Raw genomic sequence first — 22,572 nt, 5'->3', positions numbered from 1 at the left:
TCGAAGTCCAGATCTTAATCCAATCGAGAATCTGTGGCAAGATCTGAAAACTGCTGTTCACAAACACAGTCCATCTAATGTGACTGAGCTGGAGCTGTTTTGTGAAGAAGAATGGGCAAGGATTTCAGTCTCTAGATGTGCAAAGCTGGTAGAGAGACATACCCTGAACGACTGGCAGCTGTAATTGCAGCAAAAGGTGGTTCTACAAAGTATTGATTCGGGGGGCTGAATAATTACGCACACCCCACTTTGCAGTTATTGATTTGTAAAAAATGTTTGGAATCATGTATGATTTTCGTTCCACTTCTCACGTGTACACCACTTTGTATTGGTCTTTCACATGGAATTCCAATAAAAGTGATTCATGTTTGTGGCAGTAATGTGACAAAATGTGGAAAACTTCAAGGGGGCCAAATACTTTTGCAAGCCACTGTATATGTATAGAGTCTTTATTGTGCAAAAAAAAAAAAAAAAAAGAAGAAGAGCAGGTCTGTACTCAGCAGTGGAGGACTGGGACCTTTTGGCCTGGGGGGGAAACACAACCTAGAGGCCCTTTTACGCTATCCCCAGCCCAAATACATACCCCAGTCCAAAATGAATATCTGTTTTGTGTGCACATGCAAACCCTTGCAGCTGGGGATAATTTGCAATAGGTAAGTGTATTTCCTTTGGTGGGGGGACACATGGTCCCCCCCTGGGCTCTGTCCAGGCCTGGGCTGACTGTGTTTCTCTGCTCTACCTACAAAAACATAAGTAGCTCTAAAAAAATAGTAATGTTTGTTAAAAAAAAAAAATCGCAAAAGTAAGCCCAATGAGCATAACTAATCATTAGATCAAAAAGCTCTCACAGCTTTTGCACCATTCATACCACCAAACACACATGGAGTTCCTCCTTATTATGGAAAAAAACTTGTTGATTAGGTAAATGGTTTCTTTAGAAAATGGACATATAAGCTATTAAGGTTCCTCTAGATTTACAGTTACTATATGTATAGAGTCCTTACGGTGCAAAAAAAAAAAAAAAAAGAAGAGCAGGTCTGTGCTCAGTCTCAATACATCTCCACGGAGATCACACAATGTTTGTCACACAACAGTATAAACAGTTCCTGCGTGATAGGCTCCGGCAGGTTAGTTTATGTACTCATGTGTCTTGACAGGATCGTGGCAGTGTGGGGGCTTCTACAATCGTTACTGAATTCAAATTAGTCAAATACTGCTTTACCCAGCCTAAGGAGGCTTCAGAAGTCTTCAGGGAGCCAGAGTGCTCCTCAAGAAGGACGGCCCTGTACTGCACCTGCGCAAGCACGCTCTCTTGCATGCTCAAGCCTGTGCAGTATGGAGCCGCACATCTTCGGGAGGACACGGCTCACGAAGACTTCCAAATACCCTTTCGGCGGGGGTTTGAAACGGGGGGGGGGGGGGGGGGGGGTCGGAGACAGCACAGGATAGAGAGCACCGAGAGAGGAGACGGAAGGCTCTATATGACCCAGAGCCTTCACTCTCCTTATGTAGGTATTTGCTTCATTTTTTTAAAATGCGGTTCCCATTCACTTTAAAAGCACAATTTAGCCACATATGGGTTGAATAGCAATAAGTAGTCTCAACTTTCAGAGCTGCCTGGCTCTTCTACTGACCACATATGCTATTGCTCCGCACTCACAGAAATTTTATTTCAACTTTTTCATGATTGTTCAGTTTTGAAACTACTGTGCATATTGTGGCCTGCTTCATAGAAAAGCTACACCAATGGGGAGTCTCAGTGATGCTCACTAATGCTACAGCAGAGGTGGTTCATTCTTGCATACCCTTTCTGTTCAATGTATCTTACAGTATATGTAAGTTCTTCTAGAGGAGCAGTTTGAGCAAAGAATCATGTACTCAACATTAGATGAAGCACAGGAAGTTAGTGTAGTGTATAGAAGGATTGCAAATTGAGCAATTAGCTTTCTAGGCTCGCTATAAGGTCTTAAAGCTGGGAAGGGGGGCAGAGCATTACCAGACTTTATCTACTACTCTATTGAATCCTCATAACATAAGCTTCCACAATAGTTTTCATATCATGTTCTTTTATCTCAGGAATATGTTATAGCTCTCAAGAAACTTGGAAAAGAGGACATATGCTATTTTGTTTAGTATAAGTGCTTAAAATCTGGCCTTGTTTACATTACTGCAGATGCTGATTAATAGTGTTTTAAAATGTTGAAAGGAAGTAAAACCACTTTGAAATTAGGATACAGATAAAATAATTTTGCATTACTGAACACAATTAGGAACGTGCAGCTCAAAACCACTTCCAAAACTGCACCATTACTTGTTACAATAAGGTTTTCAATGTATGCGAGTGTTCCCCTGATGCTGACCCTAGACAAGTTAGTTGAAGTGTTCTTCAATGTATCATCTTTTCAGGAAGTCTATTTTATAAATTCACCACCCATTGTGTAAAGTAGTTCTTCCTCCCATCTCCCCTGAGCCTGCTGGATTTGGACAAGCTCTCTTGTGCATAATAAAAATATTTATTCTGCCATTGTTTGCTATAAAAAGAAGGTTCCAACTAAAGCGCATATCAGTTAGAGAGTCACAATGTCCTTGCATGTCACAGTATCATTATCGAGGTGAGGCAAAACAAGTAGCTGGACAGATTTCATAATAATCTAATATAAATGAATTCGGACACTACGAGATTCCTGGAACGACAGGAACAAACTGATGGACATAACGTCAGCCCAAGGATAACTGGAAATCTGGCATCGGTGGACTTTAATGGGCCACTGTTTACATATTGCTAACTGTTCACGCAATTACACTGATTTTTTGCCAGGACAAATAACTATTGTTTACAAGGTACAGAAGTACTGGCCAGATTTATGAAATACAATGGAGGAAACTGAACTATGGTACATAAATCCAGTCTGTTATTTGAAAAAAGGCTTCTACACGGTCATGTTCCCCTCCGTGTACGCAGGTGCACTGACTGCCCATGCCCACGCAGTAGCTTGGAGCCGCTCATACAATGCTTTTCCCTCCGTGCACAAGCAGCTCCATGCTATTGCATAGGCCAGTGTTCCCCAACCCTGTCCTCAAGGCCCACCAATACTGCATGTTTTGTATAAAGCCACAGAGGTAGATAAACAGCTCTGCTGTAACACTAATTACCCCACCTGTGATTGTGTGTGGTTTCCTGCAAAACATGTTCTGTTGGTGGGCCTTGAGGCTAGGGTTGGGGAACTCTGGCATAGGCTATCTTGCATCTACACAGTGCAGCTGTTCCCATACACGAATGGAAGCACAAAGCTACTTGACAAGCCTTTGTTGAATAGATTCAATGGGTCCCACCACTGGATTGGTAGGGACGGGGAGCGTGGGAAAGCCTCTGGACAATCCAGAGGCTTCTCTTAGCTGAAATAAGTATCAAACTTGGGCATTTTTTCTCCTTTCAAGTACCATTACATTGTGTAATTTAGACAATACATGCTACTAAATATGAGAAAAAAAACACAGAATAGAGCTCGAAACCACTTAGGAATCAGACCAGCGGAGCTGGATAGAGATCGGCCATGACTTAGGACCAAAGCGGTCCTACAAATATGACCATAGGACATCTTGTCAATAATCCAGTTGGAATAAATCAATTAATTTATTGTATATGTCTCTCCCTGCAAACCAGTCGCCACTGCTGTCCATTCCTACGAAAGGTTTTATTCAAACATCTGATCTTTAGATCATGCATGATAATTAGTCTCTGCAGTCTATTTCTTGGGAGTGCCTCTTTTCCTTCCTATGGACAGACAGGAATAGAAATGCATCTGTGAGAAGCAGTTATCAGACCTGACCTATGCATATCACATGGTGCACACGTAAAGTCTTCATAACAGATGGGCAGTAGTAGGTGGTTTGCAGAGAAAGGCATGGGGAAGCTGTCAAACCAACTAAGTGCATCCATGGTAATACAAGCATGATGCAATGGTGCATTCATCATATAATACAATAGTCCCAACTGTAAGGTATCCACTATAAGACGACTTTCAAAGTCTGAAAGCTCTGTAAACAATAGGGAGCTGGGGTGGGTTTAGATCTATTGGGGGATTATTATTAATTCAATATTGCTACATTATGGACTGGTACATATGTTTGGGTATAATTTAAAGAGACACTGAAGTGAAAACATGATGATATAATGAATTGGTTATGTAGTATGGATAATTACTAGAACATTAGTGGCAAAGAAAATATTCTCATATTTTTATTTTCAGTTATATAGTTTTTTTTTTATAACATTGCATCATTCTCTAATATTTGCAATTAACACACTACTCAGCATTCTAAATTTACAAAGCAGGCTAGTGAACTTTTGAACTGTTCTCTGCAGAAGAAAAAAACAATACAGTGCCAGACACTTGAGATAATAAGCTTCAGAAGATAGAGATCTCTGCGACATTGAAAGTCGTGGCGCTCAATGGCTCTTTTGCATAGATAACAACCCCCCGATCGCCGCCGGCAATATTTACCCCTCCGCGATCCCGCGTGAGCCGCAGCTTCTCCACTCAGCTTCACTCTAGCGTCGATTGGACATGACGTCTGACGTCATGCGCAGTCCCAATCCTCCCCATAGCGAAGCCTGGAGCTGATTGGGAAGCTGCACCATCGATGGATCCCTGGAGGGTACGTATTACGGCGGCGATCCTTCCCCCCCCCCCGAATCAGTGGAGAGCGGCGACACTTGGGGGGCATAGTTAGCTAGCCTAGTGCTAGCTTAAGCAGATAAATATCATTTCATTAAAAAAAATCCTTCCCGGGGCCATGTGATCCCCTGCGGCGGCTAGCCACCAGGGAGGTTAATACATCTATGTTTTACATGTACTTACCTTTGAAATACATTATCATGGTAGAAAGACAAAGAACTGTACAGCCTCACATACAGTACATGCTTAAGCTCCAGTGAAGCAAGAACCCTTGCTGTGTGCGATAACCTGTGTTCACTGTAGGCATGTGAAGAAAATGGGCAAACCCACATTTTCAAGGGGGGGAGAATTGCCAAAAAGTCTCTGGGTACACACAGTGCAATTTCCCTTCCGACTGATAGGATTGGATAATTATTTCCAATATGTCCAATTTTCTCCAGATCAACAACGGGATTGATCAGTAGCAGTTTGGATAGAAATAATACGCAAAACTGACATCTGTAATGAAAGGGAAAGTGAAGCAGCTGTCGTGTGAACCAGTGTTTGTGGTTTTAAATTCTGCGGGTGACAGGTGAGTGGTTAGGGAGGGACCCCTGTTGGAGGGATGCCTGCATGGGGCGGTCGTGCTAGCGACATAATCTACGATTACATCCAACAGAAGCCTCTCACCTGAATGCTGCCTAATTTATGCAATACTTGCTAGATTTGGTACGGCCGACAAATGGTTTATAATTGTGCACCTGATTGGCTGACAGGCACCTGCTGACCAGATAAAGGTAGGAAATTGCTAGAGCTGGGAGTGAGCGTGTGTGCGTGTGTAGCATTTTGCAAGGTCCCAACTTCCTTCTTTATTAGCACCCAGCAGGGGAACAGGGCTTTGCTCATACCTGGCTCTGTGCTCTGTAAAGTTCCCCAGAGCTGCTTCATGCTCTGTACACATGCTGCTGATACATTCAATGTCAACTGTAGCAGGGAAAGAAAGGAGGCTGGGTGGCACATAGTGCAAGAAGTCTCCACTTGTGCACCGGCCCCAGTGTGACGGGGGGATTCTGGGCACTAGTAATCCTCCCCTAAACTTGCCGATGAAGACACTGATAGTTTGAAACAGAGGCACCAATACAGGATAACATTTGTTAAAAGCTGTTAAAAGAGGAGGTAGTGGCAGACTTACCTCCCTCAAAGTAAACAGATTCTGTTGATTAATAGTCAACAATGAATTTATTCAATTACTTCACAATGTTTTGCAGGTTCAAGTAACGAGCAAACTATTGTGGCTCGGTCAGAAAGCCAAGCTGCTTCCTGAGCTATCCACAATAGTTTGCTCCAGTTACTACCTGATGTAGCAGGATTGAACCTGCGAAACGCATTGAACGGTGTAGTAATTGAATATATTTGACTATTTATCAACAGAATCCGTGTCTACTTTGGAGGAGGTAAGTCCACCACTACCCCCTCTTTTAAATCCGCTTTTAACTAATTTTATCCTGTATTGGCGTCTGTGTTCAAAATATCTGTGTATTGCTAAGTACACCCAAGGTGGAGGGGTGTTGCTCCTTTCTTTCCGATCTACAGAGAGTGACTTCTTAACCTGAGTGGGGTCAGGTCTAATCTCCCCACCTGCCTACAAATTGGTTGCCTAATTGGTAACCCTTGTTTGTGAGTATATTTAATTTGTGTTCACATAACCCCCCCATCTTACATCTCAACATACTACACACTATTGGCTCTCGGTGTCCTTTTTTGTGTTGCCTATGAAGAAGCTATTGAAAAATGCACCAACATGCATATATTTCAGCACAGGAGTTACACACTTGCATGTTATCAATTTTACATATAAGGCACTGCATGAAAAGTTCCCATGTACAAATTCAGGTAGTTTCTCTTTGCGGCCATAAAACTATACCATGTAACAAAGTACTTACAAATCCTAGTACCATACATAAGAAAAAAAACAGTATGCAAAAAAATGAAAAACCTTTTATGAATATTTTGCTTGATGTTGCATTCAGACAGCACCACGCAAACTTAACATTCTTAAAAGTGTTCGAGTTAAGTTGGAATGCCACATAAATACGGTAGGTGGTGTCACTTTCCAATGCAGAAATCAGAAAATATAATATCGAGAATTTCCTCTGCTCCCACCCTGCCTGTGATTGTGCCCAGCTGTCTGTGGGCAATGCGGAGTTCTTCTGCAGCCAGAACCAAGTCTTGTTGCCTGTAAATGCCATAGCTTTGCAAAGCATGAAGACATGCAGTAAGGTGAAGTCTGTGACGAGTCTGAGTTATTGTTGGAGCTCCCTGCAGAGGATCACCACAGCTACAAGGGAACAAAAAAAACAAACAACACAATTATAATAAAGCATTCCATTAATTTATATTTAAAGGGACACTGTAGGGGGGGTCGGGGGAAAAGGAGTTGAACTTACCTGGGGCTTCTAATGGTCCCCCGCAGACATCCTGTGCCCGCACAGCCACACACCGATGCTCCGGCCCCGCCTCCGGTTCACTTCTGGAATTTCAAACTTAGTCCCTTAGATCCAGTATGGTCTGTGCCTGCGCAGTACGCTCCTGGTGATGTCAGCGAGAGCGAGGGTGAGGGCGCAGCCACGCAGGGGCAGTGGTTTTCAGACTTTAAAATCTGAAATTCAGGTGAGTGGCTGCACAGGTACAGGATGTCTGCGGGGGACCATTAGAAGCCCCAGGTAAGTTCAACTCATTTTCCCCTGACCCCCCCACAGTATTCCTTTAATTCAATTCACAATTACTTTCACAGCGTAATACTGTTTAACAATTCAGTATCTAAATTGAAAACATGCATTTAAAGCGGAACTGTAGATTGCTAATAAACACAGTGTTTCACTTACCTGGGGCTTTCCCAAGCCCCCAGCAGCTGTCCTGTCTGCTCCTCAACGAGTCTCCGTTCCCCCGCCGCCGCTCGCTCACGCACCTCAACTTGTAAGTCGATGCCAGCGCAGCTCTGGCCAAGCGTATCCTTTCTTCGCGTTCCCCTCTGCAATAGCGGAGAACGTGAAGAACGGATACGCGTGGCCAGAGCCGCGCAGTGGCCCGGCGGCGAAACCGAAACTAGCTGGTGGCGGGCGAACGGAGGCTCTTTAAGGAGCGGCGCGGGACAGGACAGCTGCTGGGGGCTTGGGGAAACCCCAGATAAGTGAAACTTTGTGTTTATTAGCAAACTACAGTTCCGCTTTAAAGAATAACAGAGTCAAGATTGAGCAGCTTGCACTTATTCCCTTGTAAACATCAAATTAGGACTGTACATGTAATGCCCAGCTGGAATGAGGCCCCAATCTGAAGACAGAAAATACATCTAAAAATATAATACATCACGTGTAAAAAGAGGAAACTGTACCTGGCACCAGATGTAGCAGGGTGGATAAACCGGATTCTGGGTGAGGGGCGTGCTCATCCACAACACATGTCCATGCACTGAAGAAATGAGGATAAAGCAGGGCACCACTCCTCCATAAAAACCCTTTATTATCCAGTTGGGTGACAGCAGGTACAAAAAAGAACAGTGGGGGTCTAGGGTGCCTGACTGCTGTTTCGCTGGCTAAACCAGCTTCTTTAGAGGTAAATTATACGACGGTATATTTTGCCTCTGAAGAAGCTGGTTTAGCCAGCAAAACAACTGTCAGGCACCCTAGACCCCCACTGTTCTTTTCTGTACCTGCTGTCACCCAACTGGATAATAAAGGGTTTTTATGGAGTGGTGCTCTGCTTTTTCTCCATTTCTTACGTTACAATATAATACTCAGCATAGAAATAGAAACATGGAATAAGCATGGAATAAAGCACTATGCAAAAATATGACATGGAAATTAGACATCATAATGCTGGTTAGTGCCTCAACCCTCTTGATACTAACGGCCCTTACACACACTAGACAGATGTTACCCAATCGGGAACCCATCCATCAGCCATTATCGCTAGACTGAGACCGTAAAGACTGGCATGCTGGCCAATGACACATTATGTTCTGTTGCTCCACAGGGGCGAAGCGGTAACAGAGCAGTGCAGATGTGATGTCATGCAGCAGGCGGGGCAAGCAAGGAGAACAAAGCTATTGGCCGAGTTAATCTGCCTGGTGGAGCACTGGCCAGGCGGCAGTCAGGGGGCTGCAGTACACACACCGGATTATCGGCAGAGGCGGTTGTTATCAGCCACCTTAGCCAACTTTAATCTAGTGTGTACGTGTTTTAACCCCCCCTGGCGGTATTCCCAAGCTGAGCTCCTGCCTGTTGCTTGGGTCCCGCGCAATCAGCGCTGGCTAGCGGAACTCCAGGCTTCTTCCCACGGCCATCGGGCTCCCCTTTACATCCGCTCTTCTTCCGGGATCCCGGTGGCCAATCAGCTGCGACGTGTCGTATGCATATGGAGGTATGTGTACGTTGTGACGTCATTGGGGTGGCACAAATTTTTAAAGTGGACCTGAACTTTTGCACAGGGCAGAAGGAGAACATAGAAGAAATTTGCCCTGGATGTATATAGAGAGTTTAGCCTATCTGATCCTCCCTATCTTAACCCCTCGATCTGCTGCACTGCACAGAAGGTAAACAGAGAGAAATGCAGCCTGTATATATGTACAGAGTTTAGCCTGTCTAATTCCTCATTTGTCTCTAATCACAAGTTGTAATTTGATCTCTCCCGTGTCACCTGTCATGGCTGAGATGGCAGATAAGCTCATTTGAAAGCACAGGATGTTAGCTCAGAAGCAGTTGGGAACCAAATGGCTATATTGTTAAGTGCCTTACTGTTACCAATTTTTGCCTGGATTTTGACTACTCTCTGCCTGCCGCCTGCACCGACCTCTGCCTGGAATTTGACTATTCTCTGCTGGCCACCTGCACCGACCTCTACCTGGGGTTTGACTACTCTCTGCCTGCACCGACCTCTGCCAGTCGCCTGCATGGACCTCTGCCTGGATTTTGACTACTCTCTGCCTGCCTCCTAAGACTGATAGCAAAGGGAATAAAGTCTGAAATGAATCACGCATCTACAGTCCCGATTGTGATGCCGCCATCTGTGCCATTTCCCTGTTTCAAAATATACCACACGCGGGAGGTGTATTAGGTATATATGTACATACTGTATAGTCTAGTGCAGGCATGGGCAAACTCGGCCCTCCAGCTGTTACGGAACTACAAGTCCCACAATGCGTTTGCCTTTATGAGTCATGACTGTGGCTGTCAGACTCCTGCAATGCATTGTGGGACTTGTAGTTCCATAACAACTGGAGGGCCAAGTTTGCCCATGCCTGATCTAGTGCCTTATTTGTACAGTTTCACTATATTTTAATCTTATTCATAAATGTAATTATTTCAACAATTTTGTGTTCCAGTCTTTTATTTATACGCAGGATGTCTACCAGGCCTTTATTATAATATATTTTGGTGAGTAAAGACTTAAGATTTGGAGCCCTAAAATGTTTGAAAAAAAATGTACCTCTTTTAGACCCATAAATCCAGACAGAAATGCACCACCAGGGAGGTTAAGAAAGTCAAGAAATATCACATAAATAACTTTTTTTTAGGTGACAGAAATTTCTACATCGTGTATGTTGCTTTACTTATGAAAAATGCTTCTATTTGTACTGATCTGATGACGCACAGGGGATTGGAATGGCTGTTAGATAAAGAAGCAATAAAAATAGAGATCTAGCTTGCATGCCCTGGCTTCTCTTGTAAATTGTCCTACTAAAGCTTACAACTTACATGATTTCTAGCTGATGCCTGAGGATTTGTAAGAAGTCACTGATGCCTTCTCCTGTATGGCAGGACAGCATGCAGGTTGGTGGTAAGCCAGACCGTTGGCACAGCTCCCGCACAGTACACCAATTGTCTTGGCTTATCAAATCAGCTTTGTTCAGAACTACAATGATATTCCTTGGACCATCCCCTTGTACACTGGAGCATAGGTCTTTCAGGGGGGAAAGAAGTGAGTCTCTAGAGAGTGAACAATTACTTATATCCACCACAGCTACCAGAATATCTGCTTCATTGACCCTAAGGAAAAAAGAAAAAGGAAACGCAAATAAATACAATCATAAACTGTCAAAGGTTGCATTTTAATTTCTGCTTAAGGGGACTCCGAGCAGAGCAGAAACTATGGAAAGATGCATATCATTTTAAAGCTCTCTTTCTCCTCTTTCCAATGATATATAAACCGCCGCCCTACGCCTTTTAGTTTTCACTATTTTTGCGATTGAAATTGCTGCGCACGCGATTTCGATCGCGAAAATAGAGAAAACGAAAAGGTGTAGGGCGACAATTTAGGTGTCGCCAGAAAGAGGAGAAAGAGAGCTTTAAAATGATATCCATCTTTCCATAGTTACCTTGTATTACACAGGGCGACTTTTTCCTAAAGTCAGCAGCTCCATTCTGCTGAATGCAGCTGCTGACACTGGGGAAAGTGTCGTCCTGTGTAATACAAGGTAACTATGGAAAGATGGATATCATTTTAAAGCTCTCTTTCTCCTCTTTCTGACGACACCTAAATAGTCGCCCTACGCCTTTTAGTTTTCTCTATTTTCGTGATCAAAATCGCGGAAAATCGAAAATAGCGAAAACTAAAAGGCGTAGGGCGGCGGTTTATATATCATTGGAAAGAGGAGAAAGAGACCTTTAAAATGATATGCATCTTTCCATACTTTCTGCACTGCTCGGAGTCCCTTTAAATGAATAAAATAACAGTATACGCAAAGGTATACAAAAATGTGTACAACTGACAATTTTTATGAAGTATAGCATAACCTGGTATAGTACTGTGTTTGGTAAGCCAGAAACATTTAAGTTAAATTGAACCTAGCATTCCACTCACACTTTTAATTCTATTTTTTAGCCTCATCCTCCCCAGCGGTAATCCCGAGTGTGGCTCGGAGTTAATTTTCAGTTCCTAAGGTGGTTACGCCAAGCCACATTCAAAGCAACTGCCAGGTGATGTCATATGCAGAGAGCACAGCGGAGCAGTGTAAATCTCACCTCCCCAGGATCCAGCAACACCTGTCTTCCTTCTTCCTAGGCACTCTGTCAAATGATAACAGATGATGGTCCCATTATAGAGACAAGAGCATCTAAAAGGAGAGGACATGTGTCACATGTCTGCCAGATCCTGGAGAGGTGACTAGTAGTACACGCCTCCGCTGTGCATTGGGAATGGAAGTATCCTTTCTGGCTACCCCCACCGAAAGGGGGGGAACTCTCTGGTTACCTACGGTATATTGGGGGGAACGTACTATTTGGCTACCTATACTGAGGGCCCTACCTGGCTACCTATACTGGGGTGGGGGCATGTCTGGCTACCTATACTGGGGGAGCCTCGGTGACTGCCTAAATTAGGGAGATGCTCTCTGGCAACCCATGATGGGAGGGGACTCTCTGCCTACCTATACTGGAGGAAGGAGGCACTCTCTGGCTAACAATACTGGGGGGGGGCACTCTGATTAATTTGTTATTTCTAAATGTAAAGCGGTAAACAATAGACTTATCACCTCCCTATTCCCTCCTCTTCCCTGCCCCATTTACTGCCCTAAAGAGGAGTGACTGGAGGAACACAGAGAAATAGAAAACACATAGATGTATGTGGGTCCAGCATAAACATACCTCTGTGCTTATCTTAGGTAGCTTTACCTGGGTCAGGTACCCTTTATATTGATTGTCAGCTAGGTAGTAATATATTTGAATATTTTCCAAATGATACCTAAACATACACTCTAATATGATCAAAACATTCACTTATGATAGCCCTCGATCTACATTAAAGTGACAAGCTTTCAAAAGACTTTTACCCAAGTGTGACATAATCATAAGGCAGGGGTGCCAATTAGGTAGATCACAATCTACCGGTAGATCGGAAAGGACTTCCTGGTAGATCCCATACCACCTGCCTGAGTGATGTAGGTGTCGTACTTTGTCTCTGACTGGGATGAGCTTAGTGTGATATCCTGCCCTTATGCTTTGCACAGCAGTGTAGAGGATTATGATATTGCAAGGTGGGGAGCCATACATTTAGAAGTGTTATGTGTTACTGCTGATTACAATTTTGCTTGTCACTAAGCATCATATTGTAAGCATGATGTTGTGACTCTTTGGTCAAGCACTTTTCTATTTGGTTTACTGAGGTAGATTGTATGATATGCAATCTAATTGTCTGGCAGCCTATGGTAAACGCTAATGGACTGCTGCTGTGACTTGCATCTGTAGGTAGATTCTACTAAGTGAATCATTTTCAATTCATAAGTTTCAAAATAGCTCACAAAGTGAAACATTGGGGGAACCTCCGTCATAAGGCAATAAATAATTTCTTGGATTCTGGAGCTGCAAGCCACTGTACCCTTTAGCTAGCCACACAATATTAAATTAAAAGTAAACCAAAATCTTTCATTAACAGCTTTCTTGGGCATCAGTTTCCCTTTTTCATGTGTTGCTTCCCATTTTTAGCATCCTCTTGCTGCAACATATCCAGTTGATGCAAGTTTTGAATGTATGTTGCTGACAAGTTGTCTTCAAAATACTGCGGTAGCAGTCTATGGAACTGTGTCTTTAAAAGATTAACAGTCAACTTGTGTTAAGTTTTACCAATGGTGTGCCTGCCTGGTTTGTCTTTCTCTTTTTGGATCCTCTGTAGCTACCTAAGGCCTTTGTGGCCTTTCCATTATTCCGGCCCTGCTTCTAGATTTCAAGCACTTCTTAACCTCTGCCATTTTTGACTGTTGGATATGAGATAAGATTTAAGCAGAAATCTGATTGAACATTAATTTCACTACTGCAGCTGCTACCCATGTACTCCCTGATGCAGTACAAAGCTATGACATACAATGATCAGGGACTGTTTGCTGCCTGTGCCCACACCCCTTACCAGCATGTTCGCCAGATTTCAGCATGATTGATCGATCAACTAATCAGCATTTTTAATCTACTGTATATACGATCCATGTTTTCAAACATCAATCGAAAATGCCATAACCTCCAATAGCTTTTTTAATTTGATTTGATGTTTATGTCTAATCTAATGCCTAATCAATAACAGAAAAATCTGTGGCCACTTTTAGTTTAACAAATTCATCTCCAAGGGTTTTTCCCCTTAAAAAAACAGAGCAATAACTTTATTACTACTTATCACAACGAAACAATCTAGATCTTGTTTTTCTCACCACCAATTAGGCTTTCTTTGGGTGGTACTTTTTGCGAATAATTATTTTACTCGAACTGCATTTTAATGGGAATAATAAGAAAAAAATTTGAAAAAAATGCATTATTTATCATTTTTCGGTGATTATAGTTTTAAAATAATACATGCTACCATAATTAAAACCCACACATTTTATTTGCCCATTTGTCCCAGTTATTGCAACATTTAAAATATTTCCCTAGTACAATATATGGTTACAATATTTTATTTGGAAATCAAAGGTGCATTTTTTTCAATTTTGCGTCCATCGCCATTTACAAGCTCATGATTTAAAATATAACAGTAGTATACCCTCGTGACATGCATATTAAAAAGTCCAGTCCCTAAGGTAACTATTTATGTATTTTTTTCTGTTTTAGGCTGGATTAGGCACATGCTTGTTTCAGGTGTGTGATTCAAACACTACCGCAGCAAAAGCCGGACTGCCAGTCAAATGGCATTGTTTAAAAGGAAATAAATATGGTATGTCATGTCACTCTCACCTTAAGTGTCCTTTAAATTAAAATTGTAAGAATGGATTCAAGTCTGGCATACACACACGAATGTTACAGAACTGCTTCTCACTGACAGTTGACTGTTTTGAAAGACAAGATGAGGTGAGGCACAGCACAACAGGATGGACAATGGTGTGAATTCTCTGTTCTGTTAATAGTGTTGAAAGAAGCCAACTTCTATTAAAGCAAAAATATAAGCTACATAAATGAGCTATGGGGAAGAAGTAACCATGTAAACATACTATGGATGGCATGCGTGTAACTTTAAGATGCAGATACACTCGCATCATTTGAAGCATGCCTTAAAGAGAAACCGTTACCAAAGATTGAACTTCATCTCAACCAGTAGCTGATACCCCTTTCCCACAAGAAATCTATACATTTTCTCAAACAGATCAAGAAGGGGCCCTGTATGGCTGATATTGTGGTGAAACCCCTCCCACAGTGTGATGTCAGGACCATGGTGCTGACATCACACTGTGGAAGCCTTGTTGCATTGAGGGAATTAACCGCAGTTTCCAACTGCCAAAAAAAAAGCAAGCAGCAGCTACTTCCAGTGGCATCTCTTGCCAGCAGTAAAAATTTCACCATGTGACAAATGTCAGAATGTAAATCAGGGAGAGGAAAGATTTTACAATGGAAAAAAATTATATAAAAAAATAAATTATTTAAAAAATTAAGCACTTTTGTTCATTACGTTATTTTCACTGGAGTTCCTCTTTAAGTCAAGGTTTGCTTAAATTAGAAGTTCCATTTTACTAAGCTTTAGAAGCAATAGAGTGTTGTACCGTGTTAGCCATCTGTAAAAGCAAGAAGTTTTGAATCAGGATGGTACCATTTATTGGCTAACTTAGAGGTAAATAAAAAGTAAGCTTTCGTCTAATAAGCCTTCTTTGGACTTAGTTCCTGATACAGGAACTAAGCCCAAAGAAGGCGTTATTAGTCAAAAGCTTACTTTTTATTTACCTCTAAGTTAGCGGACTAAAAACTGAAAGTCCCTTTTCACTCTGAAGGACACTGATAACTCCCAAAACATATCTCCACTGCTTTTAATGATCTGATCTAAATAAATGGGACAATCTAGGATTCCCCAGCTGAGCTCACAGAATTCTTCTGTCTTTTACTAAATATCTACCAGATTTACATCTACATATACATCCAGCCTGACAAATGTGCATGCATCCATCATGCATTTAAAGATTTAAATCATCCTCTGCTTCTGTGTACAGAGGATGCAGCTGGTTCACACTGTCCAAAATCTCTTCCTCTATCAGGCACACGGCAGGAAATTTTTTTTCCCTTAAAGCAGTAAATGACTTTTCTTGGCAGGCTACAGAGGGTGAAGCACAGTTCGGTGACGTGGTTTGCTGCTGTGACAACCATCCTCTGAAATTCTCAGGAGATTTAAACAACTGTCCTTTTACATTAGGAAAATATTTTACTCGGAATTCTCGCTCTCTTTGAAGCTGATCTCCAAGAAAACATAAAAAGCCACCAGTTAAGTCTAGTTGCATATTTAAATTAAAAAAGGGAAAAGGAACATTATCGTAAAAACTTATACTTAAAGGAGTCATCAGGCAAAGTAAATGACAGACCATTTACTTACCTGGGGCTTCCTCCAGCCCCTTGCAGCTGAAGCTCCGTTCGCAGCCACCGGCCCGGGGTCCCCGCACGGTGCAGAGGATGACCACCAGCTATAATGATTCCTGAGCAAAGCCAGACTGAATGCTCAGTCTGGGATTTTATCAGGGTTGTTAACAAGCAAGCTGAGTAGTTAAGAATGAAACAGAGCAGGGTATGTATTTTCTCGGATGTAACCCACTGATATATATAGTAAGATACATGAGGGTGCTTCATCTTTGGTTCACTTTAAACACTAACAGACTGCCACAAACACCGCGCACTGCAAAACAAAAAACTGAAAAACTGGGTTTTAGTAACATTATGATGAGCTGCAATGTTGTTCTTTGAACTTCCCATTGGCTTGAATGAATCATAGGATGGGCTTGTAATTGCTGGCAATTGACAGTGCTTTTGTAGCGCCATAGACTTTATAAGCATATACCAGAGTCTCCTAATAGGAGAGGCACCGAAGTGCTGTTAGATTGCATATTGCATAGTAGGGACAGCGTGTCTGGCCAGTCTCGGTTTCCTGCAATATCCACGAGGAAAGTCCCATTTGTGGCTGTGCTGTCTACGGTATCTGAATTAACTGTCAATGGCCCAAATAAAAGATGTCCCCACTCTTCATGTTCCTTGGACCACTATCATTTCTCAGGGCTTTAATGTGATTGCTTGCAGTCCTGGGCACAGAAAATGAAGGTGGTCAACAATGTAAAAGTACTCACCAGGCTACCAAGAAATGTTTTGTACGTTGAGGTCTTTGTCAGCGTTAGCGAAATGTCCTCACTTCAAGTTCGGGAAACATATGGCAACGGTGTATTGTTATCCAACACAATATGCTGCCAGTCATCACTTCATTTTCTTCTGTTACTTTCCTTGCATCCATGTCTTGCCACCTGCAACAAACATGAGGCACTGGGAGATGGAAACAGATACTCTGCAATAAGAGACTATTCAGTCGTTACAGGCAGAGTAGGGGAACTCTCCATACAAAGCATGATTTGAAATCATGACGGCGTAGTGTTCTACCAACAGTGATCTTTGAATCTGTGGTCCCAGTACTCTTCATGTCATTGACTAGCTTCTCCCATGTAGTTCTGGGCTGATTCCTCATCTTTCTTATCATCATGATACCCCACGAGGTAAAATCTTGCATGGCGCCCCAGTAGGAGGGAGACTGACAGTACTTTTTAGCCTGTTCCATCTTCTTACAATTGCTCCAACAGTTGATCTAGTTTCACCAAGCTGCTTGGCAATTGCTCTGTAGCCCTTTCCAGCCTTATGGAGGTCCTTGATTTTGTTTCTGGTGTTGTTTGACAGCCCTTTGGTCTTGCCCATGGTAGAAGTTGGGTCTGACTGATTGTGGGGTGGACAGGTGTCTTTAAAGTGCTCAGACAGGTGCTACTAATTTAGACTGAGTGGAGTAGAGGTGGACTTTTTAAAGGCAGAGTAACAGGTCTTTGAGAGCCAGAACTCTTGCTAATTGCCACGTGTTCAAATACTTAAGTGCAGAAGTGCAATACAAATAAATTCTTTAAAAATCATAAATATGATTGTCTTAATTTTTTTTTAAATGCAGTCTCTCGCAGTGGGAATGCACCTACAATGTGAATTTCAGACACATCCATGATTTCTAAGTGGGAGTAAACACCCGCAGGGTGTTTAAACCCCCCCCCCCCCCACACACACACGCACACACACATCTCATATAAAGGTTATACAGAGCAAGATAGATTATTAAGTTTTGTTTACATGGGGTTATTTCTTGATTGTCTGTAACCAGATTGTAGAGATTCCTTTATATACCAACACACAACGCATTAAAATGTATTCACCTGGCCTTAGCACGTCTGACACCTTCCTTCTCAATGGGGTCTTCAGAATCCCGCAACCCTGCAGTGTCACTCATAATAATAGGATATCCGCCAATATTCAGGGTGGTATCCAATACATCCCGGGTGGTGCCGGGTATGGAAGAAACAATAGCTGTTGGTTTTTGGTCTGAAGGAAAGAGCGAGAGAGAGAATAAAAAAAAAAAAAAAAATCTCATCACTTCCATTGTCCACTTTCACTTGTAGAAAAACTGTAACTGTAGTGACCTAAAATGTGGGGAAAATTAGCATGCAGTGAGTAGAGTAAAAAAAGACTGTGGTTAATTCTTTCAACTATTTTATGGGGAATGTGCAATGAGTATTAATGTACCCTTGCACTCGTTAGCTTGAAAGACCCTTTATGCCAGTAAGGGACAGTTCACAAGGGTGACTATAGGCAGCACGTTTAGCCAATGCTTTTCAGCAACCAAACAACTAAGTATTAGGCATTTTTTCCCGTCGCTCAGTCACATTTTAAAGAGACAATTAAGCAAGAAATAAAAAAAAAATCAGTTTTACTTTCGTGGGGCTTCTACCAGCCCCCTGGAGCCATCTCGTGCCCTTGCAGTCACTCACTGAGCCTCCGGTCCCCCGCCGACAGATAATTTTGTTTTCACTGACAGGCCCGGCCATGAGTATTTTTCTTCGTGTTACCATCCACAATAGCGTTCTGAGCTTGTGCAGGATACTATTGAGAACGGGAACATGAAGGATACGCGTGGCCAGGCCTGCGCAGGCGCAGAAAGTCCACCAACTCCCTGTCGGGGCCTGTCAGCGAAAACAAAACTAGCTGGCAGCGGGGGACCAGAGGCTCAATGAGTGACGGCGAGGGCACGGAATGGCTGCAGGGGGCTGGTAGAAGCCCAAGGCAAGTAAAATTGATTTTTTTATTCCTGGCTTAAGTGTTCCTTAAAGCCTATAGAGGGACAAAAAATGTAAATGCAACCACCTCTAAAAGCTATGGGCAGCATCTCTGAAAATGACACTGCAGAAGAGCTATGTAACGAAAAATCCGCAACGCCGGATGGATTGCGGAAATATGGTCGCATCCAGTCCGGCAAGCGGACCTTCCAACGCGGAATGCGGAAATTCGTCCGCATCCGCTGTGCAAACCCGTCCGAGGACTCTGCTCCAAACTCACCAGCATGCTGCTCACCAGGGCTCTGCCAGCTTGCCTCTAGGGGGTGCGCGCGCACGCTAGACACGCCTTTATACTCTTAGAAAGCGTGTCAGCTTCCCTGGAGGTCAGCTGACATTTTAGCCTGCTCTGATTGGTTGCTGCCTGGGGTGGAGACTTCTCTCCCAGGCAGTATATAAGGAAGTGCTTTTCAGTCACACTTCGTCTGTGTTTTCGATACCCTGTGTCAGCACTCAGACCTAGTCAGCCTTGTCTCTGATATTGTGTTATATATTGGTTTATCGCCAATATATACACATATTATACTGTTTGATTTATCGTGTTTGATTCTGTGCCTGTCTTGACTACTCTTCTGCTTTTGTCTGACCTTTCTCCCTTCAGTGGAACGTCTCCCACTGTAGGGTTCTATCAGAGGCTTGCCTCTTTGAGACAACCGCCACTAGCAAACCCTTGCTGCTAGAGACCGAGAATCCTCCACTCCGTCCTTTGGAGGATCTCACACACGGGGTTCCCATTCAGAGGTAACCACACCTCTGAGGAATTACAGTGTGGTGGAGATTTCCACAGACTTGAATTTACGCTGTATATTATTATTGTTGTCTGCTGTTCCAGCTTGCTGGAGGTTGTATCTCTGTGCCCTATAGAGATACTCTATTGTACCAAGCACCCTCTTGCATACGATTGTATCGTGTCACGCTATACTTGCATTATTGGTGGTTCTGCAGATCACCATATAATCAGGTATAACATCTGTATTATTGGGGATACTGCAGATCACTAATAATCAGAATATCTGTGCTTGCTGACACCAATCGTTACATAAACACAGACCAGAAAGAAGTAAGATGGAGGAGGTGGTTAATCAGCTTCAGACCGTAAGGGCAGAGTTAGAACAGCTGAAGCTTACTGTGGCTACTCAGCATGCTCAGATTACTCAGCTGACAGAGACTGTCCAGAGGCTGCAACCGCCACTTAACGTTCTACCTCCCCCGGCTCCTAGTGAGCCAAAAATGAACATCCCTGAAAATTTTTCAGGCGCTAGGTCAGACTTCCAGAATTTTCGCCACAGAGTTTTGTCTTATTTTCAGATGAAACCTGTGTCCTCAGGAACTGAGGCTCAGAAGGTCACCTTAATTAAGACTCTGTTGCATGCAGATTCTCAAACTTGGGCTTATGGTCTACCTGATGAGCATCCTGCCCTTGCTTCCGTTGAGGAATTTTTTAAGGCCATGGCGGTCATCTATGATGATCCAGATAGCGCTGCCACGGCTGAACGCAAACTTAAAAACCTCAGACAGAGACACAGTACAGCAGAGGAATATGCGTCAGAATTTAGGAAATGGGCTGTATCCTCTAGATGGGAGCGGTATGCACTTCTTGATAGGTACCTGGACGGGTTGTCGGAAGCAGTAACCGACGTAATGGTTAGCCATCCAGAGCCTAAAGATCTAGATGAGGCTATAACGTCATCTATTAGATTAGATAGACGCCTCAGGTATAACAAAAAGCGCAGGTACCCTATGTATCCTAGGGGTTCAGGGGCTACAAGCTCAGCAACAGATGAGTCTGAGGAGCCTATGCAACTAGGCCACGGGTGCCTCACAGAGGCTGAGAGGACAAGAAGACGCAAAGAGGGTCTCTGCATGTATTGCGGAGAGAAAGGTCACATTGCACAAAACTGTGATAGGAAGTCGGGAAACTCTTCGGCTTAGGTGTGGTTGGGGGTACCACCCTAGGCGGACTAGTTTTACCTCCTAAACAAGTGAAGATATTATTGCCCTGCTCCATAGATTGGGAGGGGCAAAATTCTCCTACCACAGCGTTTGTAGATTCCGGTTCCACTGCTAATTTTATAGATTTAAATTTTGCGTTAAGTTTAAATATTCCTGTCCTTCCTGTGGAAAAACATTTGTACGTCACGGCAATTGACGACTCTCCTCTACAAGGAAAGTCCCCACTGTGTCAGACTCCTCCTCTCTCACTTCAAGTCGGAGTTTTGCACCACGAGACCATACAATTCTTTGTTTTAAAAATGTCTACTTCTACAGTGATATTAGGCTTACCCTGGTTACGTTTACATTCTCCTCAGTTTAATTGGAGGGATGGGCAGCTGACCACATGGTCTCCTTATTGCTCTCAGCATTGTCTACAAAGTATAGCCTTGTGTTCTACGAAGGTTCATGTGGAAGGAGTCCCTCCACAATATCAGGATTACTCTGATGTGTTTTGTCCTCGAGCAGCAGATCGATTACCCCCACATAGACCTTTCGACTGCCCAATTGATTTCAAACCGGGAACCATGCCTCCTAGGGGTCACTTGTATAACCTCTCTCATCCAGAAAAACTGGCCATGGATGATTATATTCAGGAGAACTTACAGAAGGGGTTCATCCGCCCTTCAAGATCCCCTACGGGAGCGGGATTCTTTTTTGTTAAAAAAAAAAAGACGAAGGTATGCGTCCCTGTATTGACTACAGGGGTTTAAATAAGATCACGATTAAAAATCGTTATCCACTTCCACTCATTGACGACTTGTTTACACAAGTGTCTGAGGTTTCCGTATTTACTAAACTGGATCTGAGAGGGGCCTATAACTTAATTCGTATTAGGGAAGAAGACGAATGGAAGACGGCGTTCAACACGCCCAAGGGGCATTACGAATACTTGGTGATGCCCTTTGGGTTGCGTAACGCTCCTGCGGATTTTCAGGAGTTTGTGAAGAAGATCTTTAGGGAGGAACTGGGTCATTTCGTGATTATGTCATTAGATGACATTTTGATATTTTCTAAAAATCTCACTGATCATCGCCAACATGTCAAGTATGTGTTACAAAAACTCAGGCAGAATCAATTATTCGCAAAATTGGAAAAATGTGTTTTTGAGACAAAAGAGATCTCCTTTCTGGGATATATTATCTCCACGACAGGCTTATCCATGGATCCCAGGAAGGTCTCTGCTGTGAGGGATTGGCCACAACCCTTTGGGCTTAAAGCACTGCAGCAATTCCTGGGATTTGCGAATAATTATAGGAAATTCATCAAGGGTTTCTCATCTGTGGTGACTCCACTTACCAATTTGACGAAAAAAGGGGCTGATGCCACTCATTGGTCAGAGGAAGCTTGTGCGGCTTTTTTTTGTTGTTGAAAAAAGCATTCTGTTCTGCCCCTATACTATGTCATGTGGATGTGGCTTACCCATTCATAGTAGAGGTAGATGCCTCGGAGGTTGGAGTTGGAGCAGTGTTGGCCCAGCGCTCAGGTCCTCAAGGTAAACTTCATCACTGTGCCTTTTTCTCTAGAAAATTCTCTCCAGCCCAGAGGAATTATGATGTGGGAAACAGGGAAATTGTTGGCCATCAAACTTGCTTTTGAGGAGTGGCGCCACTGGTTGGAGGGGGCGGAGCATGTAATAACTGTATACACAGATCATAAAAATTTGCAGTATATTGAAAAGGCCAAAAGACTCACCTCCAGACAGGCCTGATGGGCTCTCTTTTTCTCCCAGTTTAATTTCATAATTACATTTACACCAGGGAGTAAGAACATCAAAGCAGACACTCT

At 43.1% G+C, this 22,572-nt stretch overlaps 1 protein-coding gene across 2 annotated transcripts in view; it reads right to left on the bottom strand.

Annotated features, from left to right (window-relative positions):
- Positions 1-6,643: 6,643 nt before the first annotated feature.
- GTPBP3 (GTP binding protein 3, mitochondrial) overlaps positions 6,644-22,572 on the bottom strand; it is a 92,092-nt gene continuing 76,163 nt past the window's right edge. For both annotated transcript variants that reach the window (XM_068234175.1, XM_068234174.1), the window contains exons 8-10: positions 17,839-18,004; positions 10,412-10,702; positions 6,644-6,996 (exon numbers count right to left, since the gene is read on the bottom strand). In XM_068234175.1, the coding sequence (XP_068090276.1) occupies positions 6,765-6,996; positions 10,412-10,702; positions 17,839-18,004 (689 nt within the window). In that variant the 3' untranslated portion in view covers positions 6,644-6,764. The remainder of the gene's footprint in view (positions 6,997-10,411; positions 10,703-17,838; positions 18,005-22,572) is intronic.

This window comes from Hyperolius riggenbachi, chromosome 1, assembly GCF_040937935.1.
Source record: "Hyperolius riggenbachi isolate aHypRig1 chromosome 1, aHypRig1.pri, whole genome shotgun sequence".
In the NCBI taxonomy this organism is placed as follows: domain Eukaryota; kingdom Metazoa; phylum Chordata; class Amphibia; order Anura; family Hyperoliidae; genus Hyperolius; species Hyperolius riggenbachi.
Note: the sequence above shows the minus strand (reverse complement) of the source record. Positions and strands in the feature narration are given on the sequence as shown.